Consider the following 24,728-nt stretch of genomic DNA (forward strand, 5'->3'; position numbering starts at 1 on the left):
ATTTGATTATTAAATAGGAAATTTGAATGAATATTTACGAAATTTTATTGCTCTTTATTTACGTCACTTGCTAACTCTCAACAATTTTTTCACTTTTTGTACTAAACTAATAAAACCAAAACTTTTCAAAAGGAAGTTTCTGCTAGATATGAATGAAGTTTACCATAAACCGTTTTTACTTCTCTTAACTTGATTTTGTTTTTTGTTAGTTGGATGAGGTACCTTATACGAACTTAAACTTGACTTACTTTTAAATATCTCTGATCTACAGATTTAGCCTTTCCCTCCTAGTGAATGCCAAATGGAATCAAGGTTCTTACGATCTCATCTCTCGCGTAAATAAATAGGTTATGTTGATTTAATTAGTAACATTCAACTTATATGAAAATGTTATCTACTCAAGCAATTAACTCAAAACAATTTTAATGGAGATTTTTTTTTATCAGACCTCGATGTTTGTGTAGTGCTAATTTTGCAATGAATTTTAATTAAAACTTAATTTTTTCTTTATTTTCAACAATTTTTAAAAAAAAATTATACAGATATTATTCTTGTGTATTTCAGACTTGTAATAATTATCTTTCTTATAATTAGATAAGTTCTGAAGGCCTTATGTTGTTATTATTCTTAAGCATTTGAGACTTAGATAATAGTTATCTCCATTATATCAAAATAAGTCTTTTGAGACTTGGAGTTACATGTCGAATAGATTTTAACATTTTCGAGTATTTAGAATGAAAAAATAAAATTTTGGATTTAAAATGGTGTCTACCATTCTATTTCAACTCGCATACTTTGAGCATAATACTAGAATTCAGCAGAAAGAAGATTAAATACTAGTACTAATAATTTTTTATTAACTCGCTTTCGTATCTGTGGGTATGGAAACTTATAAAGAAATTTTATCATGTTTTTTCTATTAAAAAAATCCTGTTTTTCGAGTAGACTAAAGAGTATAAAATAGGGATATTTTAATAAGACCTAAAGCGAAAAAAATACATCGTAATAAACTTTTTTCACCTTTGATTTTCTTCACACGTCTTTCGAGAGTGATGTCTTTGCAAAGTGATGTCATAAACAATGCCTTGGGCCTGATGAATAATTTTTTATCACATGGCCGCCATGTTCTCCAGACCTTACATCATGTAATTTTTTTCTAAGGATTTTCTTAAAGCTATACTCTACATGAACTATCAATGTCGTAAAGAATAAAGAACTGAAAAACAGATTTTTATAGAATTAGAAACTAGTGTCAATGTTAAAACGAACTTAATTATATACTAGATGTATGCCGTGTAGCAGAAGGACAACAAATTGAACATTTGTCACTGAAAAAATAGTACGTTTTTCTGATATAATTTATGTTTAATTTCTTGTACTGTGAGTAATTTTTTTAAAAATATAAGTATTTAATTGTTTATTGCGCTGCTTATTTCTAATCACACTTTTGAAAAACGCAATTGTACATTCTTCTGCGCTAAATATCTTGATTACAATGCATTTTTAACTACCGATTGGATAAAACAAATCTTATACTTTATTTCTTTTTAACGCTTTCATAACGTGCAGAAATTGTTTCTCGAATTAAGCTGAGATTAAATTATCGAGAATATAATGTAATTTTAAGGAAGTTTGCAATTATGCTGAAAAAGTGTTGCTTATTTGTAATTAAAACAAAACAGTATCTATGGACTGTAAACACAACTGGAATTATAAACAGATCTCAGAGAATTAAAATTATTGCACTTAACTTAAAAACCTATACGAATTGCTACACGGTAAATTGCTTTAAAACACCGACGTCTACACAGAGAGAAACATTCTGTTAAAATAACTGTTGTGGTGATTCTTATTATAACCATATTTCTGGTTAATAAAACCAAAAATATACAATATTTAAGTCATTAATTTGCTAATATTTCCATTCATAGGTAACGCTTTACCGGAAATTCTGGTTTTCAAGATAGTAGTTTTTTTTAACCAAACATTTAGTAAAAAATACAGAACTTATAAGTAAATTTAAATTGATAAAAGATTAATTGATAATAAAAGTTATTAAATTTTATGTCATACCCTAAAGTAACATGATAAACTTATATCATATTTTATCCCACTTACCAAATTTTATTCCATGTTATAAAATCATATTTTATTGAAATTTTTTCTAAAAATGATACAAAAGTACATTCGGTAAAAATTACTGAGCTTTATGATGTTAATATAAGAGCTAGAAATACCGTAAATTTTACATTCTAGTAAGTTTGTTCATTTTTTTTCTCAATGTAATCACATCAGTGGTTTACTATTACATAGTCTTGCACAAAAGTGTCTAACAGCAATTCTTGGATGAATTACAGCACAGATTCTGAGCAGTAATCCAGCTTGGCATTTCGCCTTTTTCTTTTAAGAAAATACAAACGGTGGGAATCAATTCATTGTATATGTTGCAAGGCATGTCAGGAAGTGAAAGATTCTTGCCAAGAAAGTTTTTAAAAAGGAGAGTTAGGCATTAGTTGAGATAACGGCTGTTAATTTTGCTAAAAATAGTTTCGCTAATTTGTAAGTATGTTGCACAATGACACGAGTTCTAAAAGAAAATTTAATCAAAGTTAAAAAATGCAATGATACAGCAGCTGAAAAAAAAAGCAATACTAAGTTGAAATAAAATTAGATTTTGATTTGAAGGACAAAAGGTAAAATATATTTTAAATGTTTTCCCCTACACATTAAAAAATTTAAAAAAAAATAGTGATGAAAATTTTGTTATTATTTTTAATCGCTGAAGAGAAAAAAAAACACGGAAAAAATTCTGATAAAATTAATACACTCTATGGTAACGCATGATTTTTCCGGTAAAAAAACAACTTAATTCCGGTGTATAAACTTAAATATACGGTATTTAAACCACTCATTTCGTAATTTTGCTGTTTATATGGTTATGGTTTACTAGAAATTCTGTATTTGAAAATTGCAGTTTTTATTACCATATATTTATACAAATAAAAAATACAAAACTGAAGAGTAAATTTAACCAAATAAATGATTTTTATGCCATATTTTAAAATGACGTGATAAAATTACCATATTTTATTACCTACCATAAAACCATATTTTACTGTTAATTTTATCAAAATCATTACCAAAGCGCTTCGGCAAAAATTATCGAGCTTTTTAGTGTTCCCATAGAGCCAAAAGCATGATACATTTTTCCATATTCTGGTAGTTTTGACTATACTTTTTTTCTCAATGAAGTCTTCGTGATTTCTATATAATATTTTAAACGAAAAATGATATAACCTGAGATAGTTCCTCATATTTAGTTTTATGACTTTTAAAAGTGAAAGAGCAACTATATTAAAAAGCTGCGTGCTTTCAGTTTTATAAGCACGTAGCCATCTGTTTAAAAGCTATCAGTTTTATACCAAACTTTTTAACGACAATTTATTTCATCTTACAAACATTTCTCCGTACTATCAATTGGGGCAAAATGATTTTTATTTCTGGGTTTAATATACACTAGAAACTATTTATCCTTTTTCTAGCTTAAATATTTTCATCAATTCAAATTCTTTATTGCAAGAATTAGAATGAATAACCATTAAATCTGAAAAATATTTCACGATTATGTAAACACATTTACATAAAATTTACGCTTTTTTTGTCAAATTTTTATACCTTAAATGAAAACACTGTAACTTTTCAATAACAAGCATTCAAAAACCAAGAGTTCAAAAGTATATCAGTGGTACAAAAAAGTTTTTACGAATGATAACTAACAAAACATTTCAAACAATTTTTCATAGTTAAGAAATTGAGATTACAAATACGCAATTCACAGAAAGTAATATTAATACAAAAAAATGTGCCTTTCTTAATTAAAAAGCCCATTTTGGAATCTTAAAATGAGGAATTTTCAATCATTAAATGTAACCAAATTTTTAACCGATGAAACAAAATCAAATATTGACTGTTGCAGAAGTTTATGTTGAACTTGGGGGACCTCGTCCACTTACCGCTCACCAACAGCGATGATTGCTTCGCAATAATTATTGTTTCTTGGCAGAAAACAGTCTTTCTACTTCAGTTAAAATTTTATTCACTCAGCTAATAACTGCGCTAAAAGGAATTACGTTTGCTTACGCTTGTGCCTCCAGTTCCAACTTCCAAATATTATTATCTATTCATATTATAAATATTTAGATCTATTGGTGAACAGAAGTAATTATTTTTTAAAATAACATTTATATTGTCACAGAATTACATTGTTCAAACAAATTTGATGAGTTCGCAACCGTAATTTAATATTTTCGTTTACCAAACAGGCGGATGTATTAAATACTATTTTTGCATTATTGTGCATGAAGCTGATCGTTAATTTCTAAATCATAAATAAAATCACTGTAATTTTTAACAGTATGTTAATGTTATTTGAATGAAAATGAGAATTGTAAAACGGTCGATAATATTAGACAACCTTTCTAACTAACTTCATCTTAAAATGTAGCGCATAATTACATTATTATAATAATAGTAAAGAAAAAAAAACAATTATCTTAGTTTTAAACTCTCGAATTAAAAGAGTAATAATAGCAGTACAGGAAAATAACTTTAAATTAGGGGTGCAAAAATATTTATAGGGAAACAATACCTTCCTGACTTTTACTTACTTTATACTGATGATCAAAACAATATAGAAATGAATAAGGAATAATGGATCCTACCATGTGATTTTCCACTCAATAAAAATGCGCGGACAACAATGGAAAAATGCGAAACCATAATTAAATTTATATATGGAAATATATAACACTAGTGGGCTGCTCCCCCTGCTCGCTAACGCTCGCCAACCCCCAAAAATTGCTCCGTAATCTTATATGGTTTGCTTCCTCAAACCAAGGTCGCTTCACTAGCTACTAACTTAGGTACATTTCAAATGCACAAAATTCTAAGAATTCAAAACAATCATTCAAATCCATGTAACAACTATTTTTTTTAAAAAAAAATTTCATCTTTTTAGTAAATACTAAGTCATTAAGATAAATTTGAATTCAAATAAATGACATGTAATTCTTTAAACCTATTAGAAATGTGCTATAGTATAAAATCTTAAGATGAAATTTCTAAAACTGATATCTCTTTAAAAAGGTTAAAATTTTGGCTATAATTAAGTGTATTAAAAATTTAAATAAGTGAATTGCAATGGAAAATTCAGCATAAACAAATAAATTCTAGTAAAACAAATAAATTCGTGATAAAAATCAAAAATCGTCAAATAAATTCGTGGATGAAAACGCTTTCGACAAAATACTAAAATAGAGATCTATCAACAAAGACTACTCACTTCCGCCTAACTTATGCTCTCTCTGGTTATTTCAGTTTTCGTTTTTAAAAGCGCTATATGTTGAGCCACCTCAACTAGATTTGGCATGTGACATTTTTAGCGGCAATCATTGATCGATTTTCTAGCGTTGTCATTTGGGGAGTTGTAATGAGGCTTTTTTTTGCCGCCGTGTAAGAGAAATATATATATAGATATTTAACAATTTTTAAATGACAATTAATAATTGGGTATTTAAAAATAAAAACTAAAACATTCGTAATGCTTTTGTAATTTGCAGTTGTTATAATATCTGTGTTAATTTCTAGAGTATTCCTCATGCCTGCAGTATTCCCGGAGGGCTCAGCATTGGGTCTAAGATCTACATACACGGGATATTATCCAAGGACGCGAGCAGGTAATTTTCCTTCCTACTATTTTGACTGACTTCAATTCACTGTAAAACTGCTACTAACCGTTAGATTGTAGAGTTACTGATACTTTTGAAATATATATTAATATACGCCGGCCAGGTGGCCGAGCGGTTAGCGTGCCTGACTGCGAAGCCATAGGCTGCGGGTTCGAATCCCGCTCTGGGCATGGATGTTTCTCTCTCTCTCTCTCTCTTTGTGCTGTCCTCTGTTGCGTGTGTGTATGATGTGTGAATGTGGCCCACCCTATAAACGGGTTTGTGGCAGTGTGGCGTGGGCAAAGTTGCTCGCCTCCGTGACTTTGGTTCACAGGTGCCCACTGGGTAACGCGAAATGAGCAACAATTCTGGCATAGTATAGGCAAAGATTTAAATTCAATACCTGCCATTGAAAAAAAAATATTAATATACTTGCATTTTATAACAAATTTTATTAATGAAATCATTTTATATTCTAAGAATTATTTCAGTATTTGTTAATGGGCTTTGTGATTTTTTAACCATGTGTTCAATTTAAATTTACATTAATTTTCAATTAAATATACATGTGATTTATGTATACCTTTAAAAAAATTTAAAAGTGTACACTAGTGTAAAATTAGAAAGCGTAACACTGCAAAAAGTTCCGGATCTAAGTATTCGGAGTACACTTCACCGTAAAATCTAGTCCTACCACAAGCTTTTACGGAACGCAAAATCTGATATACCGTAATTTGCATATATACAATAATATTTACTGTAAAATTACTGAATCACTGTAATTAAATGAATATTATTATGGCAATTTCGGTATGAAAGTGTACAGTAAAAATGGGTTTTTTGGTTGCTGCAGCCAGGATGCCAGTACTTCAGTACTTTTTACTCTAGTTTGATCTGGAATTTTTCACAGTGTACATTCAAACGTGCTAAGGTATAATATCTGTGATACTTAATAATAGTCAGTGATACTATAAATACTTAAAGACCGGTACATTTTGTATTGAAATCCAGCGTAAAATTTAAGTTAACACAAAATCTGATATTCTGTAACTTTTACAGTAACGTTTACTTTAAAATCACTGAATCAATGTAATTATAAGTAATTATTCCTGTAAAAAGTACGTTATAAAATTTTACGATAAAAACGGATTTCATAGTAAAATGATTTTTACAGATCATGCACCAAAACTGCAAAGAATGATTGCACAAAAGGGATATAAATTTTCAAAGCATATTTTTAAAACAATATTTACAGTACATTTTGATGACATCATTGATAAAGAAAAAAAATTCTCTGACAAATTTCTGTATTATTAATTATATTATCGACAATTATTAATAATACTAATAGTAAATTAGAAAAAATAGTGTAACAGCGTACAAAGTTTTTTTTGGTGTTTTTTTTCGATAAAAATTAGTACATATTGCGTATGTCATTTGCTTGTAAAAAAAGGCATCGAAGCAATACAGAATCGTTACCATGGGCCTTCGAATAAAAAAATAGTAAGTATGAAGTGATTATATGCTAAATAAGAACATGAATCACAGAACATGTAAGCACTCATAGGCTCGTGACAGAATAATTAGTCTAGTTATTAATATTATTATTTTACTTTGTTGAATCAATCACGAGAATATACACTGTAAAAAAATTCCTGATCTAATTACTGCCACCCTCGATTGTTCATCATTTTACTGTAAAATCCATTTTTATCGTAACATTTACAGTAATATTTATTTAATTACAGCAACTCAGTGATTTTACAATAAATATTAAATATGAGATATTTTTGTCCCGTAAGATTTTACAGTAAAAACGGATTTTATGGTAATTGCATATTTTACACTACAGTTGCAAATATTTCACTTAAACCCTCTCCGCCCCAATGGGGGCATTCGGGAAGTACTAAAATCTCGAAATGCACGTCTGCGTCTTATTAGTACAAGAAAACGAATAGATTGTGATGATTGTGTGCCTTCAAATGAAACAACCCCGAGAGTGACCCTGAGTTGCACGAGTGTAAATTCTCAGATGTAAAAATGTACCATTTACAGAACCCTAAACTGCACTGAAGAATGTTCCGTAATATAAATTTACAGATGTAAAAGTATGTTGCGAAAGTCAGTATACCAGAGTAAAAATTTCTAAGTAAATAAGCCGATACTTTGTGTCGAAATCAAGACTAAAAGATGAAGTTCTCATTTAACGTGATCAGTATTTTTATCAAAACTAAATTATATTTTCTTACACGATAATGAAGTTCAACTTCACGCTGAGTTTAGATTACAACAATGTAAATAACAGTTGAAGGTGAACCGAAAGGAACAAAAATTCTTTTTCAGTCATGGAATCCGTTTTTATCCTTGGCAGTCAACGGGTATTCAACTCCAAAAGAGCTCCATATCTTTATGAAAGAACAAAGAAAAATAATCCCAAACATTGTTTTGAAAAGGCTTCTAAAAGGAGGGGTGGGAGAGAGTGTTTTCGAACGAATTCGAAAGTGGAACTCTCCCACATTCCAAAATCTTTTGCAGCCATAACAGGAAGCGCGTTTTAGATTAAAATAAAACACCGAGTGTTGTGAGCGGGTGGCTTTTTGCTCTGAGTAAGAGGGAGAGAAAAAATTATCCTTTAGTTCCGTGAAAAAGTGAGATCGACTTCAAATCCTGAGACTCGTCCAAAAGAATAAAAAGTGGGCACCGGATCAAAATGACTCATCCCCCGCCGCAAGCCACTGAAGGAGTCATATGCAAGAGTTCGTGTTCACTTCCCATCTATATCCCAAAATAGAAACGGAGTTTGATTACTTTCAGGTTGAGGGTGGGTCCTTTTATAGCATTAAGTGGTAGCATAAAATTATTGAAAGGTTTTAACTATGTTTTGTCCCCTTAAATTAATTTGTGAAGTAGTTGAAATTTCGTTACATTGAGAATATGTAACGAACGTGAGAATATATTCAAAATATGGATCTAGATTTTTGTAAATATACATCTTTACAACTCTTAGTTTTAATGAAATAAGTTTTATTTTCATTATTATTACATTTTTTTATTTTTTGTAGTATTTATTCGTCTTTCTTCAGTGGCAATGTAGTACTTACAAAGTTACAATATAAGAATTATCGATCCGGGCATTCAAGCATTTCTGAATGCTACTGACAACTGGTTTTCAAATTCAATAAACACTTTTCTAGTTTAATTAAAAGATATACTCTTACATGAATATTATCTTTTATTGAACTAAAAAATACATTTCATTTCATAATTTAGTAAACACAATAGTATCCTTCCCTAAATTTTCCATCAGCCTAAGTAAATAATTATAGTTATTCGTTGCTCAGAATTTTTGATACAAAGTTATTCCAATTACATTGCATACATAACGTTTTTTTTTAATATGATGCAGTAATCAAAACTTGCTCTAAAATTTTCTTGTTCTTGCAACATGCTAAAAATATTTATACGGTTCATATTTGTCTACTGAAAAGAATACAGGCAATTTTGCACGCAAGAGCTACGTGAATATAACATTGAAGAACTGTATTTCGTGTGCAAATATTAATTGTGTAATGGAAATTAAAAATTGGAAATGGTTAAAGTTAGAAATCATAAAAAAAATAAGTTGCAATGACGGAATGTGGTGATCATAAAAGCTGTATATTAGAAAGTTTTTATAGAAGTAAAATTTTAGGATAATTATTTTGTTTTCGTTGCATTCGATTACTGGTTACGAAACGCCTTTCAGAATTTTATGTAGTTTGCAAGAAGAACTCATTGAAAGTTTGTTGCTTTTAGTTTGTACTTTAAAACTGCCAAAATTGGGTATAATATGAAAAAAACACAACTACTTCCACTTCGAAAATTTTACTAGGAATAACATTTACCTTTTATTTTAATTAATAATTTGAGTTTTAAATATGTTTACTAAATTCATAAACTTAGATAAAACAACAAAATAATTTATTTCAAAAGGAACTAGACTAATACAATTCCAACCTGCCGAATAGCGACTTATAACAACACACTTCATTTAATGTTTACTTGTTGCTGGAAATCAGGTTCGCAGAAAATGCTGTTTACTAGTTAAATTTAATAGGAATAACACGACCTGTGATGTAGGCTATAGTATACCCAATTAAAGGAAACCTCTCTAAGTTCTCATTGAAAGTTTGTTGCTTAATTTGAATTGCTTAGAACCACCAAAATAAAAAAGAGCTCTTTGTAGTTTACATAGAAAGTTCTTATTGTAAGTTTATTGCTTAGAACCGCCAAAAAAAAGAGCTCTTTGTACTTTACATGGAAAGTTCTCATTGAAAGTTAGTCGCTTAGTTTAAATGCTTAAGATCATCAAAATCTATATACCGCCCCCCGATTGCGATTTACTTGAGTCAATAATTTAATCCAGTTCCCGATTCGGGGATCGTTAGTGCGAAATTGAATTTAAAGAATAATTTGATATAACTCCTTTTTTCGATTTTTTTCTGCAAAAGGGATTTCTGATTTAAAAAATTTGTATTTTGAAGGCTTGATGACTTTAAATTTCACTAATTTAATATATTTTCTAATCTTTTTTTTTTCTTTCCACCAATTGTAATCGTGCAAAGCCAAGAAGAGTTCAATCGTTTCAATCCTTTTGTAGTGAATCCCCACAGCATGGAAAAAGACTTTTAATGCGTTTTTTTCCCAAGAGACGTCTGATTGATTTAGCTAGAACCAATATTCATCGATTTTCAAGATAATATCATTCTTAGTAACTAATACATTATACTGTTCGATATTTATCGTTATCGCTAATCGTCACAGTCTTATATTCGCGATACATCGTAAGAATTTATTTTGAATATCACGGCGATAGTTAAAAACTATCGATATTTCTTGTTATATCTCTTGACATATTGTATATCTCACTATATACACTCTATAACAAAAAAATCGACGCACCAAGAACGCACTAAGACGCGCAAAATCGACTCTCGATAAGGCTAGAATGATGCCGACTGGGGACGTATAGTCTTTAGCGACGAATCCCGCTTCCAACTGTGTCCTGACGATCATCGAAGACGTGTTTGGAGACGCACAGGGCAGAGGGGGATCCTGCCTTCACTATTGCACGCCACACCGGCCCTCAACAAGACATTATGGCCTGGGATGCCATTTTCTTTGACAGCCGGACCCCTTTGGTCGTCATTAGAGCTACACTTACCGCACAGTTGGAACGTCGACGACATCCTAAGACCTGTTTTCCTACCGTTCTTTTTGCAGCGCCCTGGGCTGGCTTCTTAGCGGGACAATGCCAGACCACATACGGCACGTGTTGCTATGAACTGTCTGCAAACTTATAAAACTCTTCCTTGGCCTGTCAGATCACCTGATCTCTCTCCCATCGAGCATGTCTGGGATATGATGGGAAGGCGATTGCATCTGGCACGGAATGTTGATGACCTCGTTCGACAATTGGATCGAATTTGGCAGGAAATACCGCAAGAGACCATCCGGGAACTTTATCGGTCTATGCCACGCCGTGTGGCAGCTTGTATCCAGGCTAGAGGCGGGTCAACACCTTATTGAACTTGTTGCTGTAACTCTGCAATAAATTATTCAATTGTTCTGAAATTTTAATCATTCACTATTCTGCACATTGTCTTCCTATCCACCAACTTTCGTTTTAATCTGACAACTTCTTGGTGCGTCGATTTTTTTGTTATAGAGTGTATTTCATTTTAAAGCTTTGAGTTCCAGCTCGGCAGATGTAATGCGAAGATTTGATTTTGTTTTTTATAATCGTCTTTAATGTATCATGCTTATTGTGAAAGTTTTGAAGATTATAAAGACTTTGAATACGTGTTACAGATTCGCCATTAATCTCCAGAGGGGTGCTGACCCGGACATCGCCGACTTACACTTACACCTACTGGCCAAGCTGGGACGATCTCCCGTGGTGGTATGGAACACACGACTCCGGGAATTATGGGGTACCGAGGAGCAGCTTAGCGGATCGTTTCCGTTCCCCTTCGCCCCTAAGACATTCCTACTCGCCATCACTGCCTACATGGACTCCTTCGAAGTAAGTTATGAGATTTTTAAATACACTTAAGTGATTCAATTATCAATTAAAATTTTATTGAAAAATATTGAAGAAACAAGCCGGAAGCCTTTTTCCAAATATATTTAAATATCTTCTTTAAAATTCTCCAGGAAAGTTTAACCAATATGAAATTTTGTTTTAATTACTATTGCATTAAGCCGGCCAGGTGGCCTAGCGATTAGCGAGCCTGACTGCGAAGCCTTTGGCTGCGGGTTCGAATCCCGCTCTGAGCATAGATGTTTCTCTCTCTCTTTGTGCTGTCCTCTGTTGTGTGAATGTGGCCCACCCTATAAACGGGTTTGTGGCAGTGTGGTGTGGGTAATGTTGCTCGCCTTCGTGACTTTGGTTCACTGGTGCCCACTGGGTAACGCTAAATGAGTAACAAATCCGGCATCTTCAAAGGCAATGATTAAAATTCAGTGCCTGCCATTGGAAAAAAAACTATTGCATTAAGAAATTAATTGGTTCTATCAAAATGCTACAGCCTTACTTGAAACATGTCTAAGTATAAAACTGGAATGGGTAACCATATTATACAATCTTAACATTTTTCCATTGATCTTGAACCTTCTTTTTATTCAAGAATCTAGTCTTTATGGTCAATATTGCGCGTTATGCAAGTTTCAAATACTAAACAACACTGATTCAAGCGTCAAAAAATTAATAACAGATTGATAAGCGAATTTTTAAATCGGCATAAAAATATTTTTCAATAAAAGTGAGATTTCTATTGAAAAAACAACATATCTGCTTCATTCACGATGGATTTAAAAAAAAGTGGCTTGGCAATATTTTCTTTCTATTATTGTAATATTATTCTAATATTGTGAACGCTATAATGAAATTTTTTAAAAAAACTGATGAAACAAAATTTATTTTTGAAAATAAAAATTCAAAAAGTAGCTTATGGTACAAAAATGCAAAATATATAAAAATCTCAATTTTTAATTTTTTGTTGCTTCTGTAGATTTTTCTATTGCACGGCAGAGGGCAATATAGGCTTTTTCATAGATCAAAAGAAACAATGCTTAGTAAATTTTAAGAGTTCTACGGATTTTCCCTTTTTGAACATTTAATGCAATAAACTCCGTGGCTCTTAATTTCGGATGAATAATTTAATACCGTAGATTTGATTTTTTTCCATTTCCTTATTCTAAAGTGTAGGAACCAATTTGTGTGACGCAAAAAAAAACTTTTTTTTGATGTGAATTTTGCAAAATAAACATACTTCGAAAAAGATTAAAAACAAGCATAGCATTTAATTTAAAACGCTAATAGTACTAATAGGCGCTTTGGTATGATTTTTTTCAAAAAAATCTAAAAATTTTAAAATTATGTATGTTATGTGTATTCCAAATTGAACTACAACCTGTTATTTTACGTGTTCACAAGATTTTGCGAGAATCAGACTCCAAGACAAACCGAGTGCCGCCAAGACAAACCGAGTGCATGCGATATACGTGCTTGGGAAATCTGAGGAATGAAAAGTCCTGTGGTAGTTCGCTGAGCAGCAATACTTACTTTCACCCTTGCGGTGCTCTCATCTCAAATACTATAAAGGCCAATGGCTGGCGAGCTTGGCTTCTCCAAATCTTATTAGATACAACAACACGAGGTTTCGTGGAGTAGAGTAATTTTCAGTTACATGTTTATTTGCGAATATTAAATAAAGATGATTAATTGCACATAGTATTACAGCCCCACCCACATACCTCTGATGGTTAAATTTGCAAGTGAAAAGGCTATTTAGGCACTTTTAACGTAAACAAATAGTGAAGATGATGATTATGGAGATGTAGTTGGAATTAATGATTCCATGTGTTTTCTTTTTTTTTCAGATCGAGATTATCGGATCTTCTGCCAACTTCTCGATCAAAGTACGAGATGGATTGCCGATATCTTCCATCACCCACCTGGCGATCGAGGCTGAGCTCTCCGTTCGGGCGATACATATACCAGTGGAGAACATGGTAATTCTTCAACTATTTATAAATATAACAGACATACTATCATTGAAATATACTGGTTAATATACAGCAATTATTTAGGGAAACTTGTCCGAATCTCTCTTTATCGTACTGACCCTTACGAAAAAACAAACTGAATTTCTTTTGAGGTGTAAAAAAATACACCTGAGTGTGAGAAAATGATGTTATGTTTTACACCAAAATTAAACCTCAATTTCATAATGATTTACACCTTATAAAATCAACCTCATATATAGCTCAGCAATACTTGTAGTTGAAATCTGGTTTAATTATTCTTACTTGCAAGTTTACTAACTTGCTTAGAGTGCTGAAAAAAATAACTTGTGGAACCTCGAAAGCAACTTTTCTAAGCCGATTTTTCAAAACTGGATTTTTACTGGATGAACTTCAATACAACCTCAAGAGTGAATTCACTATGATTTTAAACTTTGAGAGTTTGTTTTTTAGTTCAACTTCAAATCAACCCCAAATTAATCTTAAGCCTTACATTTTTGTAAGTGTTATCCCATTGTCGTTTAATTATCCTATTTGAAATAACATTTATACTTCATCTATTTGAACCCTTACTTCTGTCCTGCTGTTTTCAATTTATGAAAACTTTTAATGACACTTGATAGCGGATTTGAACTATTTGAGAAGGAGCGAATCAAATCTTTGGGTAGCAACTTTATGAATCAGTTATCAATATGAATCAAAAATCAGAAATTTGTTGGAAAATAATTTGTTTTCAAGACAATCGTGGTCTTATTTGTTTAGTGATAAGTCCTGAAACAGTCTGACCACAACAGTCCTATTAACCCTTTGCACTCGAGAGGTGACTGTCAGTCACTACTGCCCCCTGTAAATTTCCCACCACTCTAATTGTGATTTTTTTTTCATCTTAATGTTTAGTCGCCACTTCATTCAGTAATCTCCGGGTATTATAAGGCAAGATTATGAAAAAAATCTTTCAAAATGTTAGTGGTTGCATCCATTTTTTTAACTCTTGAAAGGACTTCGAGTGCAAAACCATATGGGATTTATTCATGAGCAGAAATGTGCAAACAATGATAATAAATGGATTATGGAATCAAAAAGAGTCTGCACAGCTGCTGCAAACTGAAGCAAAAAAAGTTTTGCCATTAGTGCCAAAATAGGATAAATATTGAACTAAATGACTCATGAAGCTACATAACTTTTCAAAGCTTGGTATGCTCTTTAGCTGATAGACCTAAACAGCGATCGGATATACGCACTACAAGTAGTAAAACTACTGTAGTAGCTACTTTTCTCGTAGTTAGTAGAGTAACGTGCAGTGAGATACAAAAAAAAGTAGTTTGTAGCGATTCCTGTCAACTACTTTTAACGTAGTTTAGAAAAGAAACACGGTTCTAACGTAGCTAATTTTTCGATTTCAATGGATACTAATCTTCGCGAACCCGTCAATAGATGCAACGAATGTGACTGCAGCTGAGCATTAACAAAAATTACGTATTTAAAATAACGAATAATTAATATTTAAACTAACCATTGCAAAAAGTAGATAATTAATCACTTGGGTCATACTTTCACATGGGAATGTGCACTCATGAAACGTTGGTGTTATTTTAAATGAAAGGGTACGTACATTAATGTACGTATCTTTACTTACTTACTTACTTACTTACCCTTACTTACGATGTACTTAATGCCTTAGAGCAGTGGTCGGCAAAGTGCGGCTCCAGAGCCGCATGTGGCTCTTTGGCTCCTTAAGTGCGGCTCTGGCACAAATATCCACGGAAGGCGCAATAATATTTCCATTAAAAAAAAAACTTAGTAAGAAAAAAAATACATCTTATTTTGATAAATTAAAATTCTTCTATAAATCGAGAACATGTATAATTTTTTGTTTAAGTTAAAAGATAGATAGGTAATTAGAATTTTATATTGTTGTAAAAATACGTAACGAACATCGAGTTTAATTTTTTTAGTTTTTGTAAACGTAAACACAAACCATGTACAAGCTACCGGCTTAAATTGTTCGTATGTTTTCGGCGTACTCCGGTGTGATACAAAGGTACCACAAGCATGCGCGCATACTTTTTCTAAAGTAGTGGGGGTACAAATTGGCCTAAAATTAAAAACAACATACAAACCTGACTTACTCAAACTTTCCAAGGAGATGCAAGCACATTGTTCGCATTAATAAATATTTATTAAGTATGAAATTTAGTTTTATTTAGTGTACTACTTATTTAATGTAATAAAAGTTTATTAAACAAGCAGATTTGGCTCCTAACTTTTTTAAAATTTGTTGTAATGTTCATATTTGGCTCTTTGGCTAATAAGTTTGCCGACCACTGCCTTAGAGGAAATAAAAGAGGATTAAACGATTAGAAAAGTTCAAGTATTTGATAATTTGGCATTTCTTAAATTAAATATTCGTTTTCGAAAATGGCATAAAAATTTGAAGGTAAAATGAACAAATTCGAAAAAATTTTTTTTTTCGGAATTATAAACTGGCACATGTAAAAATGAATAAATATTTCTTAATTATTTACTTATATTTAATGTATACAAGCCAATTTTTTATTCTAAACCATTTTGAGCATATGTGTCAATTAATTTTTCCAGCAAAAATTCGTCTCCTTATAGTAGTGAAGTAGTTACTATAATTCCAAAGTCGTTTGTAGTTAACTACATTTGTAATAAAGTAGTTGCAGTTGTAGTAAACTACAAAAATATGTAATAATTTTTCCAAACAGTAGGCTTAAATGGGTAGTCTACTTTATTGACAGACTAGGTGAAGATTCCACATTCATCAAAGTACTAAAACTACTTTCCCTCCTCTAAACTATTGCTTTGTAATGTCTTCTGTTTTGTTATTTATTGATAGTATTGAAATATATAATAGCGTATCAATATTGTTGAAAAATATTTTACACTACATGAATTTAATTTTTATGTTTGTTTTATTTCAGCCGAGGAACTTACGTTTAAGTTTGGGGTGTGGGGCGAAAGTGGGCGATATTTTTTACATCCGAGGGCAGCCCACTGAGGAGGGGAAGAGGTAAGAATACTTTATTCAGCACTAATGAATTTTGTATACATTCAGATTAATTAAATGCATATACTCCTCGCTAGTTACAAAATTGTATTTTTATTGTTATTCAGTTCGCAAATTTTTTAAATTGTTACAATGAAGCCAAAACATTATAACTAAAACTTTATTTAATTCTTGATTGTTGGTCAAATATATTTTTCTAAGAAAAAAGGAAATTTGTGTTATTTTATTTTTGATTTTTTGAGTAACGATACATAAGAAGACTTATTTTGCTAGTTTGGTGAATTTATTATATAAGTGTAACGCCATTTATTTGTCTTGATATTTTTTTAAAACTTTTTTTCTTCGAAACTAGTAAAAAAGTAAAAACTTTTTCTTGAAATTTTAAGTTAAGGTCTATATATATATATATATATATATATATATATATATATATATATATATATATATATATATATATATATATTATAAATACTCTGTTACTCGGAGACTGTTTGACTTGTTTTCTAATGCACCGTGCTGAGCGCTAACAATGTTTATTTCAGAAGAAAAAAAAAATTACCATAATTTAGTAGCGTTATTAAAGCATATTATTACTCCTTATTACTTTTAATAAGAATGACTTCAAAGTTTTTGTTCCGTATTTTGATATTAACGTTATTTAAGTATTAATGTCTAGCTTACAAATTATATTAAAAATGCCCTACGTCAATTAATATTTTCGATTTCGTGACCGAAACTTTTCGGAAATGTCAAAACCAACGTTTCCTTACACATGAACCTACTTTACTTTTTAAGAATATTTCCACTAAAAAATGAAGATAATATTGTGTTCACTAGTTTTATCATCAACTGGCAGAACGGCCCTGCAAAGATGGACGATGTCCTCTTCCAGTTGAATCCTCGACTGGAAGAGGGTCGCGTCGTCAGGAACAGCAGACTGGACGACGAAATGGGTTCTGAAGAGAGTTCCAAGGACCTTCCACTCACTCCTGGAACACCCTTTCAGCTAACGGTAGGGGTGTTCTCTCTCGCATTCGAAACGTACCTGGATGACAAAGAATGGTGCAGCTTTAAACACAGGCAAGATGTTGCTCAGGCAAAAACTCTTTTCCTGGAAGGCGATCTACAACCTACGGATATATGCATCGATTCAGCTCAGGTAATACTGAATATTCAGTGAAAATTATTGAATACGTTTTAAAATACCATCAGACTTAGTTCATTAACAGCAATTTTTTTTTGTTTTAGATGAATCCTCCAAACGTATCTCTCAATGGAAAAAATCTGAAATCCAGAGGTGTCCGCCTTCAGCTCATGTGTCCTGTAAGTTATTTACTGTAACTTGAAATGTGTGTCCATGTGCTGTAAAGTGGCTTTGTGCTTATTAGATACGACTGCTCATCATTTATAAGGAAATATTTTACTGTGTTAGGGGGAAATTTCTTCTCTAACCCATTGCTTGGCAATTACTTCATTATGAACTTAAATTCATTCGCTTAAAAAATATACAATTTGGAGTAACAGTTGACATGTTTCAAGCGCACAAAAACTGGTGCCCATTTTCAAGACTTGCGAGACGTGAAGGAAAAGGACTATTTTTTCTCATTCACCTCTGACAAGTCTTGAAAATGGGTGCCTGTATTTGAGCCCTTGAAACTTGTCGACTGTTGAACTGAAGAATTTTATTAAACTTTCCTTTAAATGTCTAGTAACGGAAGAAAACGTGATGAAATTAGCATTGAATTATTTAACAATTTTCTCTCTTACCATCACAAGATCTTTTCTTGTAAATAGTTATGAGTTAAGATGAAATTTTTTGTTAAGGTTAAAATTCAGCACACTTTACCATTTGAATTTTTAAGTGGTGCACATTATTTAGATACTTGAAATTTGCATCGAAATCCTATTTCTATAGTATTTATAGCTCTTTTAGAAATGAAAATTTTGATTAGTTAAAACTTTTACGAGAATATAAGATGACATATATATGATTATGATTATGATTATGATATGATTTAGATACTTGAAATTTGCATCGAAATCCTATTTCTATAGTATTTATAGCTCTTTTAGAAATGAAAATTTTGATTAGTTAAAATTTTTACGAGAATATAATTGCGAAACGGAAAGAGAATTGTTGTCTGACTTGCTTTTAGATTTTGTAAAAATGTATTCCTTTTCTATTTTTATGAATCTATATAATTGTATATTAAAGAAATGTTCTTTTCCAGGAAGTTCCAGTCAATTCGAGAGTGACAGGAGGATTTGAAAAAGGATGCCTGCTTTTAATATCCGGAAAAATTCACACAACTCCAAAAAAGTATGTAAACATCGTTAAATGATTTTACCTTAAATAGTTATTAAAATTTGAATGTTCTTTTTTTATACAAAAATAGACTAATAAATTTTCCTTTAGTTGAATCAAATGCATATTAAAGTTGGGTACAATGAAATCCAAAGAGGATGCAAATCAATCGAATTAAATTACTTAAGTGATTCGGAGCACTGACAAATTCGAATTGACTAATTTGAATAAGTTGAATTCTGAACAATTGGTTTAAATTACTTCGAAGCACTGATTTGAATCGATACATGAATGGCAATAGTTAGAAGGACGAAATTCTTTACATTTTCCCTGCAATTCCGTATATCGTAATAACTACCCTTAATATTTATTTTTAGAATCGTTATCAAAAATTAAGACAAAAAAATAATTACATTGGGGATTCAAAATAATAATTAAGCGAAGACATGAAGCAAAAACGTGTTTGGATTCTGTCTTCTGGAAGAAAAAGAGACTGTAAATATCAAAACTTGCTTAGTTGCCAGAAGAAATAAAGAAAAATTTAAAAAAAAAAAACAATGATAGAATAAAGGACAGCTCAAGTTTCAACAAATAACTAAACAGGTTTTGACGTTTTGTGCACTGAATCGAGATTTTCGTAGGTTTTTTTTCCTTCTTTTCATTCTTTATAACTATAAATTTGCAATTTCTTAAAGTGCATACTATTTCGTTTTCCTTTTGACAAGAATTTTACAAATATGTTAAAGGCAGTCATTAAGACAACATTCTTCACAATCTATAATATCGCCTTATTGCTTTTTTACCAAATAATAATAATAGTAATCATTATTATCATTCAATCGTGCCATCTGATTTTATTCCCGATCAGTTAATAAAAATTTTACAGTTTGAAAAAAAAAATTAACCTTCTTATAAAAATATTTCTAAACCCCAATTCGAACCAAAACTCCATTTTTTAATAAGAAACTGTAAGATTAAATCAAAAATTTTGAATTAGTTTCAAATAGACTATTCAACATATCGCTGTAGCGACACGAAACTCTAAAACTCATAATTTTCCATAAATGCATTTCAACGTGTTTTTATCCAACATTTAATTTCATAACTGAATTCTGAAATAATAGAAGTGAACTGTTTTTGGAATATTGAGCTACATTTTAAATTTTTATTCATTTGAATATCCTCTGATTCAACATAATATAAATGCATCTAAAGCTGTCATCAATTTTAAAAGGCATGCCACTTCAAAGATTTTTTTCAGAATGTTAAAAGACTACAGTCTAAATTTCAGTAAAATCGATAAGTCTTATTCCTTTCAGGAAATGGGAAGTCAGTTTTATTGCCATTTTTAATTCATAGGTGAGGGGGGGATCATGTACTTCGTGAGAATGTGCAAATAGGAAAACAAGATTTATACAATTGCTTAAGTAATTTACCTCACAAGCTTTCCCTTTCTTCAAACAGAGAATACAATCCTTCAATCTTTTCTTTATGTCTTTATGTGACCCATGTGGAGAATAATAAGAATGCATATTTCAATTGTGAATAGTGGAAAAAAAACTTTTTCAAAGCTATTTTAGTAACATTGAAAAAGTTTTAAAAATTATTACAACCTTAAAATTTAAAATTTTGTAAGTAGGTTCACATTTCAACAAAAAATATTTAAAAATATTTATTGATTAAATTATGTGTTTGTTGTAAAAAAAATTATGTGTTTATATAATTCTCCATTTTTCAACATGGAGGAAATGGTATTTTTTATCTGAAAATCACCTTTAGAGACTTTCGTCATCTCGGACTAAAAGGTTAAATTTTTGATGTTCGTTTGCTTGATACTTTTTCTTCTTAAACCTTCACAAATTTTTTATTAAACATATTTTTCATACTTTTTTCATTGTTTTTTATTCATTTGGGGCAAAATAAAAGAGAAATGTCGTGCTTACAATTTAATAGTTAATGGTTATAAAACACAGCATGAAACACTGAAGTCTTTTTCTGCGCTAAAGGTAAAATCTTCCAAACACGGCTCGCTTTCAAGCAATATTTTTTTGAAATTGCACTTATTTGCAGTTATTTAGGTCTAAGAGAAACAGTTATTCATCATTTAAATTTTTTTAGTTTACAAACTCTGATACATTTTTGAATATGAATGAAAAAAAATTCTAGCAATTTTTTCTGGATTTTATATTTTAGTATAAATATAATTCCGATAATTAATCTAACTAATTTTTAGTAACAGTTAGATTGTTTTTCCATAATCAAAAAAAATTACAAAATATATCTTTGCTTGTAATTTGAGAGTAGCAAAAATATACACAAAGTTTTGACGATAATGTATTTATTTATTCGACAGCGCAAAAACTTTTAAGGAAAAGTGGTAAGAAAATAGTTAGCTTTTTTCAGATTAGGAAAAGTAGTAATTTATAGTCCTTCTAGAGCTGGATAATTTTTAGAACTTTTATCAATTTTTATCAGTAAAAGATATTTTCTTAAAATCGATAAAGTTATGGGACTTAAGATTTTAAGTAAGTAGTTTAAAACTACAAGCTTGTTAGTTTTGAGAGGTTCTTAAATTTATTTTTATTGCAGTTTTTTTATCGAAGCTCTTTCGCCAAGTAAAATGAAGAAAGCCACAGTTTAACTAAGACTTGAAGCAAAGCTATAATTTTAAATTATATATATGCCATCTTACCGTAAATTAAAAATTATCTGAGCTCCCGAACGGACAAATTAACTGAATTATTTTAAAAGCCAGGCCGATATTTTTCCACCTAGAAGAAAATTGTAAAAATTATTGTCTTATTCTCCTTTTTTGCGAATTTTTATGAGTTTAGCTAATGCAGCATTGGAGTAAGTTTTTTTAAATAACTTAAAAGAGTGCTGTTTAAAGACAGGCTATGCTTGACTTAATAATCATGAATAACTGTTTCAAACTCACAGCACAGTTATAAAAATTGCATATTATTATTTGTCAATTATTAAAAAATAAAAAAAATAGACCATGTTCGTTTTTTATTTTCTAAAAACAGCGACTTATCCTCACATTGACGTTTTGCACCATTTTCAAACTAAACATAAGAGGATGCTAGCTACAGATAGGCTAAACTTGACCCCACAATCATGAGTAACTGTTGCAAACTCGCGACACATGCATGAAAATAGCATATTAGTCGTCAATTATTAAATATTAAAAAAATAGACCACATACGTTATTTTATTTTCTGAAAACTGTGACTTTCTTTCCCATTGACACTTTGCACCATTTTCAAATTAAGCATAAAAGGGAGCTAGCTACAGATAGGCTAAACTTGACCAAACAATCGTGAGTAACGTTGTAAACTCCCGGCACATGCAGAAAAATAACATATTATTCGTCAATTATTAAATATTAAAAAAATAGACCACATACGTTTTTCATTTTCTCAAAACTATGACTTTTCTTCACATTGGCGTTTTGCACCATTTTCAAACTGAACAAGAGAGGGCGCTGGCTAAAGATAGGCTAAACTTGACCAAACAATTACGAGCAACTGTTGCAAACTCACAGCACATGTATGAAAATAGCATATTATTCGTCAAAAATCATTATTTCATGCAATGTCTGAGCCTTCGGAAAACAGGCGTAATATCGCCATTTTTCAATATACTGAAACCCTATAGAAAATCTGTTTCATTTCACAGACTCCAGGTGGCGGCACAGTGTGGTGATGGTACGGAGGAGGAGTGTGACATCGCCCTTCGTTATTCCGTTGTATGGGAAGTAGATGGAAGTCCAAAGATCACAATGAACTCCAAGGAAGACGATGCTTGGGGACAGTTGGTTAAATCAGAAGAGGTCTTGGAATCATTGCGACCTGGCAGCCATTTTGACCTGCTCATCTACTACTCAGAGGACGGTTTTCGATGCTTCCTTGATGGTCAAGAACATGCCCATCTTCCATACAGACTGGAAGATCTTCGTCCAGATCACGTGACTGTTTGTGGGGACGTTCAGATACAGAGGCTGTTGTTACTTTGATATGATTGGACAATCATCCTCAGTTGACGACTCTACTCGGCTGTAAGAAATATCGACCACATCGTTTTATTTTTTAAAAAAATTTGAAAACAATTCGATGAAGTTTAATAATACAATTGACTCCTTCATGATTACTTTGAAGAAATCAATTAATGTAATTAAGTAATTCGAAAGTGTCTAGAAGAAATAATTTGAATTACCTCAAAGAAATAGCTGTTGAAAGGAGTTGATTAACTGGAAAAAAATCCGCGTTCGATGGAGTCAATTAGTTAAAACAATAAATGTTGTAATAATCCGAATAATTGAAAGAAGTAATTGATCAGAACCAATAAATTTATTGTTTGATGGATATAATTAATTTGAATTATTAAGTGGATATAGTAAATTAATTGGAAGGAGTTTTTCAATATATTTGATACACCTGTGACTGTTGAAATTAAAAGGCAACTGTGAATAGTTTTGATATTCGAAATGGAATAATCCTATCTCTTACAGCCTCGTAAATTCGTGTCTCGGAAAGAGTGTATAAAAACAAATTGTTAATAACAAATGGTGTGCTGAAATTATTATTTTATGCTTGTTAGTGCATTGAAAAATTTTATTAGTGTTGATCTCTACATGTACAGAGAGCTTGTATTATAATGCAAAATGTAAAATTAAAGAGTTTTTACTGTACTGTTATTTTATTCAAATTATATGTATAATGAAACAATATTATAATCAATATTGAAGTAACATTAATTATTGAAATATGTCACATACCTCTGCCCAATGCCAGAGGTATAAGGCGAAAACAAAAAATACATAAATTCCACAATTATAAGTGAGGAATTTTTTCGTTGAGAAATTAAGTTAAATACTTTGTAATTCCCCACGTAAGCAAAGTTAATACGGATTTATTATTGGCTTGAGTTCTTACCATTTCGTTTTTTAACCTCCTCTTTATGCATACAAGTCAGTTAGAGCCGAAAAAAGCAGAATTCAAATTATTAAATAAAAAAATAGTAATCAATATTCAACTTCACAGGAATGGTTCATAAAATTCTTTACATTGTTTGTGTTAAACAATGAATAGCAACATTACTGTGCATTTAATTTGTATGTCAAATTCGTTACTTTCCGGGTAACAAATTGAACATGCCAATAACGATATATTAAGTAAAATATACAGAATATAATGTTACAAAATTTATCATGGTACCTTAAAACATGGAATAAAAACTATTTATTAGGTTACATTTCGAATTTGAACTTTTTACTAAATGCTTGGTGATAAGAACTATAATTTTGAATACCAGACTTTCCGGTAAATCATTACTATATGAACGGAAAAATTGCCAAATGAATGGTTTAAATACCGTATAGTTTTATTTCATAAAGCAAGACTATTTAAAATAAAAAAATAATAAATTAAAAAACCAGAAATGTTATTATCAAATAGTACGGTAATTTTAACTGATTTCTTTTCTCAGTGTTAACGCAGCAAAGCCCAACTATAGTTATGAGTGGTATACAGGGTGATTCATAATTTCCTCCGGGGTTTCAAAGCGTTATAGTAAAAAAACGGAAACGAATATGGCA

General features: G+C 30.9%; 1 protein-coding gene across 1 annotated transcript in view; it reads left to right on the forward strand.

The window, feature by feature from the left end:
• Positions 1-23,822, forward strand: part of LOC107446782 (32 kDa beta-galactoside-binding lectin) — a 49,439-nt gene extending 25,617 nt beyond the window's left edge. The window contains exons 2-9 of the mRNA XM_087166263.1: positions 5,647-5,735; positions 11,577-11,790; positions 13,650-13,781; positions 16,739-16,827; positions 17,662-17,983; positions 18,073-18,147; positions 19,056-19,144; positions 22,811-23,822. Of these exons, the coding sequence (XP_087022389.1) occupies positions 5,647-5,735; positions 11,577-11,790; positions 13,650-13,781; positions 16,739-16,827; positions 17,662-17,983; positions 18,073-18,147; positions 19,056-19,144; positions 22,811-23,147 (1,347 nt within the window). The 3' untranslated portion in view covers positions 23,148-23,822. The remainder of the gene's footprint in view (positions 1-5,646; positions 5,736-11,576; positions 11,791-13,649; positions 13,782-16,738; positions 16,828-17,661; positions 17,984-18,072; positions 18,148-19,055; positions 19,145-22,810) is intronic.
• Positions 23,823-24,728: the final 906 nt, after the last annotated feature.

The sequence above is a fragment of the Parasteatoda tepidariorum genome, chromosome 6, assembly GCF_982258835.1.
Source record: "Parasteatoda tepidariorum strain Cologne lab strain chromosome 6, Ptep-v5.0, whole genome shotgun sequence".
Classification (NCBI taxonomy): Eukaryota; Metazoa; Arthropoda; class Arachnida; order Araneae; family Theridiidae; genus Parasteatoda; species Parasteatoda tepidariorum.